General features: G+C 42.7%; 1 protein-coding gene across 1 annotated transcript in view; it reads left to right on the forward strand.

The window, feature by feature from the left end:
- Positions 1 to 4,328, forward strand: part of adcy1a (adenylate cyclase 1a) — a 112,330-nt gene extending 108,002 nt beyond the window's left edge. The window contains exons 19-20 of the mRNA XM_060917612.1: positions 3,809 to 3,933; positions 4,017 to 4,328. Of these exons, the coding sequence (XP_060773595.1) occupies positions 3,809 to 3,933; positions 4,017 to 4,328 (437 nt within the window). The remainder of the gene's footprint in view (positions 1 to 3,808; positions 3,934 to 4,016) is intronic.
- The last annotated feature ends 1,672 nt before the right edge of the window (positions 4,329 to 6,000 follow it).

Below are 6,000 nucleotides of genomic sequence, written 5' to 3' on the forward strand. Positions count from 1 at the left end.
TGGTTAGATGTTGTTTGTTGACTGCAGTTTTTAAAATAGTGCCACAGATTCTCAAAGGGATTCAGATTTGGACTTTGACTTGGCCACTGTAGAATACTCACCTTTTTGTATTTAAACACTTCTGTGCTGATTTGACCTTGTTGGGCTCGGACCATTGCCCTGCTGAGAGGTCAAGTTTCTCCCAAGCTTTAGTTTACAAACTGAAGCATGTTCCCTTCAATTTTGACAAGAAGCCTGGGTTCTTGTCCCATGGGTCCTTGTCCCAAGAAACCATGATGCTGCCAACACCATATTTCACTATAGTGATGGTGCTAGTTTGCACCATATATAGAAGAAGAATTTTATTCATCACACATACACTTGTGAAATTCCTCTCTGCATTTAACCCATCTGAAGCAGTGACCACACAAACATACCCAGAGCAGTGGGCAGCCATACTACAGTGACCAGGGAGCAGGTGCCTCGCTCAAGGGCACTTCAGCCTAATGCTGCCCCATGTTAACCTAACCGCATGTCTTTGATCTATCGGGGAAACCCACACAGACATGGGGAGAATATGCAAACTCCACACAGAAAGACCCCTGTCGGCCACTGGGCTTGAACCCAGAACCTTCTTGCTGTGAGGCAACAGTGCTAACCACTACACCACTGTACCACCGTCATGGTGCTTTGAAACTTGACCAAATGTAACATTTCAGTCTTGGTCTTATTGCGTGCACACACACACACACACACACACACACACACACACACACACACACACACACACCTGGGCCACTGAGTCATTCTTCTTTTGATTTTCTTTCAAACCCTTTAAATTATTTAACTTTGAAAATTCACTGTAAAGGAACATGTATTTGCAGTAAAAATACTGCCAGGAATACAAGTATTTGGGGCCCAAGCACCGTAGATGTAAGGACCCTAATGGATCTGAATTTTTTTCTTCAAGACTTGACCATTTTTGAGGTGGTTCCCATAGGCAAAAATTCATGAACTTTAACACACACATCAGTGATTGTGACAGTTACTCAGGCTTGGCCCCAGGTGAAGCCCAGGAACTCTACATTCCTTCTTCTTCTTTTGGCTGCTCCCATTAGGGGTCACCACAGCAGATCTGATCCATTTGACTTGGCATAGGTTTTTCACCGGACGCCATTCCTGACACAACCTTCCCCAGTCTACCCAGGCTTGAGACCAGCACTAAATACGCACTGACTTGTGCAACCCCAGTGACTGGGTATTTTTACCTAATCTCCATGTCTTTGAACTGTGGAGGAAACCCATGCAGACACAGGAAGAAGAAACAAACTCCACACAGAAAGGCCCCCATCAGCCATGAGGTTCAAACCCGGAACCTTCTTGCTGTGAGGCAACAGTGCTAACCACTGCACCACCCTGCTGCCCTAGCCCAGGAACTCTATGGCATCACCATATGTCATTGAGTCTTGTGCCCAGCTTATAATTTCATGTACACACACCATATTTGATACACATGTGGGTCGCCCCAAGACGAACACATTTATAACATATATATTATTAGCCACTTCCAACAGGAAGTGAGGTATTTCAGATTTGTTGATACATTTTGAAATACACCTCCTAGCCATTTCATTGGATTCATGCCAAATTCTGTATACATGAGGTCAAGATGTTGGTGATGTAGAATTTGCAAAGGAGTTTTTGATGTCTTGCAAGGTGTTGAAATGGTGACATGGTGAATTTAGACATCCACACAAATCACCCGAAAACCAAATGCCTCATAGATTCTCCATGCATTGCTTGATATGGCTCAAACTTTACAGGTTATTGGTTATGACGGTTATGATCATATCCATATACCCAGAGTGGCACTGTGGCATAGCACCACCATCTAGCAACAGAAAGAGTAGCTTTCTCACTCTAGGTTCAGGGCCTCTGTAGTATCCACCGGAGAGTGCCTGCAATGACTCTGCAAAGGCCACTATTGTTGCTGATTTTAAATTGCGAAGGTTTTTTTTAATATCTTGCAACGTGTTGAAATGGCAAAAAGAGTGGCTTTTTCACCCATCTCGGTGATATTGCTCCTAAATAGTTCATCGGATTCATGTCAGATTTGTTATCAGTTATGATCATTATGATGATATCCACATGCCCAGAGCAGGCTTGTACTTGAGTCCGACTTGTGCCCTAATTTTAAGGACTCATGACTTGACTTGGACTTGAGCACTGATGATTCGGACTTGAACTCTGACTTGTGCATTAACTGCATTTGGACTCGTAAATTGGAGACGAGGACTCTGATTTTTTTCCTTTATTTTTTGTAACATGCCATAATAATTTGGCATAAGATATTTATTTCATCGGTTCATATGTTGTGTTCAGGAACAAACTAACGTTAATGGCACTAAAATGCCTGGAGAGAAGCCCCTAGGATTGTCCGCTTTGCTTATACAGACTTCTTGTGCAGTGGGAAAAAATGCACTGCTGTGTGTTCCATATGTAGAAGAACTATCGAGGAAACGATAGGGATAACCTCAAACTTCAATCATCATTTGGCAAGACTCCACCCAGAGAAGTAAGTGACACGCTATGGTCATTGCTCTGTTGATAGTGGGGCTTGCTTGCTGACCAGTGAACTAGCTAGTGTTAACCCACTCTCATGTTATTTGCTCTGTTGATAGTGGGTGGGGCTTGCTGAGCGATGAACAAGCTTTTTATTTGTAGCCTAGTAACTAAAACGGGGTAGTCAAGCAGTAGCGTTAGCCCAACACAGTAGCAGAGACGGTTTCATATAAAGGCAGCAACAGCCACCGTCAAATGGTGCAGTTGGAGTCTTGTTCTCGGACTCGACTCGGATCAATAGTGGATTTGACTTGGACTCGACTCGAAATTTTCTTTAATGACTTGGACTTGACTCTGACCTGAACACTGGCGACTTGACACTGGTCTCGGACTCGAGGTTTAGTGATTTGACTACAACACTGGCCCAGAGTGATTCCCTCATATATGGTAGCACCACTATCTGGCAACAGAAAGAGTGACTTTTTCACTCATCTCAGCTACATTGCTGCTAGATGGTTTATTGGATACATGTCAGGGATTTGCTATCCCCAGAGTGTTATATGCCTAGAGTGACTCTCTTGTATAGCACCACCATCTGGAAACAGAAAGTGTGGCTTTTTCACCAATTTGGCTATATTTCTCCTCGGCAGTTGATTGGAGTCATATCAGATTTGTTAAAGTGATTGGTTATGATAGTTATGATGATATCCACATGCTCACAGTCAATCTGGCGACAGAAAAAGTGGCTTTTTTTAAAACAAATCTGAGGTTAGTAACAGAGAACTCTTAATTGTTGTGTTGTGTTAATATAATGATATCGTCAGAGGTGCGACAGCCTGTCATGTGTATGTGTGTGTGGTATGGTATAGTATGTGTGGAGCCAGAGAACTAAAGTGGCTATGCACAGGACATCCTAAAAACATCTACAGGATACACACAACAATACGCACATTCATTCTCTGACGTTTTTCCTCAGCTCAAAACTTCCAAATTGTCTCAGAAATATCCATAAACATTTATGACTCTTCTACGTCTCTCTCTCTCACACACACACACACACACACACACACACACACACACACACTTGTCTTCCTACCCTTATGAGGACCTTCATTTGACATTATTTTTAATACAGCTTGGTTAATTAATGCCTTCATCTAAATCTAACCGTGATTTTTTCATCAGTATCCAAAAGAAAAATATAGATATACAAGTAATGACAAATAAAATGCATAGACTGGGATTCATTGTTATTGTGTTTGATCAGGTATTAATGTAGGTCCAGTGGTTGCAGGAGTTATTGGTGCTCGTAGGCCTCAGTATGACATCTGGGGAAACACAGTGAATGTGGCCAGCAGGATGGACAGCACTGGAGTACAAGGCAAAATTCAGGTAGAATAATTATACACATACACACTTAAACCTGCTGAAAAATAAAAGAGAAGTATGAAACCAAATGCAATACTGTTTTGCAGGTGACCGAAGATGTCTTCCGCCTCCTCTCTGGCCATTACCGCTTCCTATGCCGTGGTCAGGTCAGCGTGAAAGGCAAAGGTCAAATGCTCACCTACTTCCTCGAGAGCTGGTCTCATGAAGGCCCTCTCCAATCCTGCTCCAAAAGCCTGGAGCACCAGGAAAGCCCGTGTATCCAGACCAAGTTGAGCCACGCCCCCGCTGCAAGCAGTTACGGGGTCAAGGCACAGAATGTTGGCCCTGGTCCCACCTCCTCCAACAACAGCATCCTCTACCTGCCCTCCATCTCTGTCGACGTGGAGATGGAGGTGTGACTGACGAGGAGGCATTTTTGTATGGCAACCAACCTGTTAGTGAACCAAGGGGGAGTGAGACATGAAGGAACGAGGGGATAAAGGAGGACACAGATGAATGCACTGGCATTGAGAAAGCTCGAGATAAAGCAACGGGGGAGACGCATGACTAAGAAAAGAAGAAGTCTTCGCTGTCCACAGGGTGACCGTGAAGTTTATGAGAGATGAGGCATGCAGAGAATAAGCCTCCTCCCCACACACATGCAAACATAATGAGCAGATTTGTCTGTTTTTGTGAGAATGTTTGTGTGTGTGTGTGTGTGTGTGTGTGTATTTTAATGAGTCTTCCTCAGTCCAGCTAGATATCAGGGGCTCTGAGAGAGGAGCATGTGTTTTACAGTAACGGCAGCTTCACACCAACAAAGGAGCCACACACACTCCTCTGTGTGTGTGTGTGTGTGTGTGTGTGTGTGTGTGTGTGTGTGTGTGTGTGTGTGTTTTTGCCTGTGAAAATAATACGAAATGGTAGGAAATTAATGCCACGGCATTAACCATTCCAAGCATGTGTATGCAGTGGGGACCAAACATTTATCATTTAAACAGCGCTGTATTTTACATTTGTGTGTTTGAGTTAATGTGTGAATAACTGGCAGGGAGAACATTTATGAGAATTCAGTACCATTACGAAACCAGTCAATGCCCATGGCATGACAAGAAAAAATAATAATCCAACTGATGTAATGTTTAGTCAGTGGGTAGTTTATGAAAACATGGGGCAATTCACAGCCTGTATTGATGTACAGAAAATTGAATCTCTGATTCGTATCCTTCAAAGAATTTCTTCTTGTTGCCTTTTTGAGTGAATTGATTGAGTGAACAGCTGATACAGTATATCCAGAGGCTAAAATTTTGTAAATATATTGTGACCTGTTCCATTAATTCCATTAACAATGGGATAAGCCGTGGGTTCCAAATATCAGTAAAGTAAAGCTGCTAATGCTTACACGCTAGCGCTTTGAGTAGGAACATTCTTGACGTCAGTGCACACTTCCTGCTGCTCTTTGACCTTTTAATATGATGGAGATGTTGTGTCTGACTCAAACACAAATACAGAGCAAGCTTTTGTCTTGAAAATACAACTTACACACACACACACACACACACACACTAAAGGTGACTGTGTTCCCAGAATTCAATAACAGTGCGTGTGAAATTACACATTGTGAAGCAGTGGTCATGAAGAATGAAATGTACTATATCAGCTGCAAGAAACTTAAGTGTCCACTGGGGATAATGAGCAGCTTTTTATAAGTTTGAAAATAGCTCAAATGGCGTGTTCTTATTTGTGGAAACAGTTGTGATATTTGTTCTATTCAGAGTTTCTAAGTAGGCTAACACTCAGCTGGATCTTGCTCGTGCTGGTGGCAAGGGGATTTAGCCTTGTGCTTGCACAAGAAGGAGTGCTAGCACAGGATAAAACCTGTATTCGATTTAAACGGTACAGTCAGCTGGTGGTTGCTATCATACATACTCAGAATATATGGCTCTTCATGCATTCAGGGTATAAAAAGGGCCTTGGATATCTTGGCTTTGTGGTCACAAAGCTCAGTTAGTCTCTCATATTTATTTTATAGTTTTTCATTTCTTGGTGAAATGCGACTGTAACTTTGATATTTCTCCAAATATGCCTAGG

This window comes from Neoarius graeffei, chromosome 3 (genome assembly GCF_027579695.1).
Source record: "Neoarius graeffei isolate fNeoGra1 chromosome 3, fNeoGra1.pri, whole genome shotgun sequence".
Classification (NCBI taxonomy): Eukaryota; Metazoa; Chordata; class Actinopteri; order Siluriformes; family Ariidae; genus Neoarius; species Neoarius graeffei.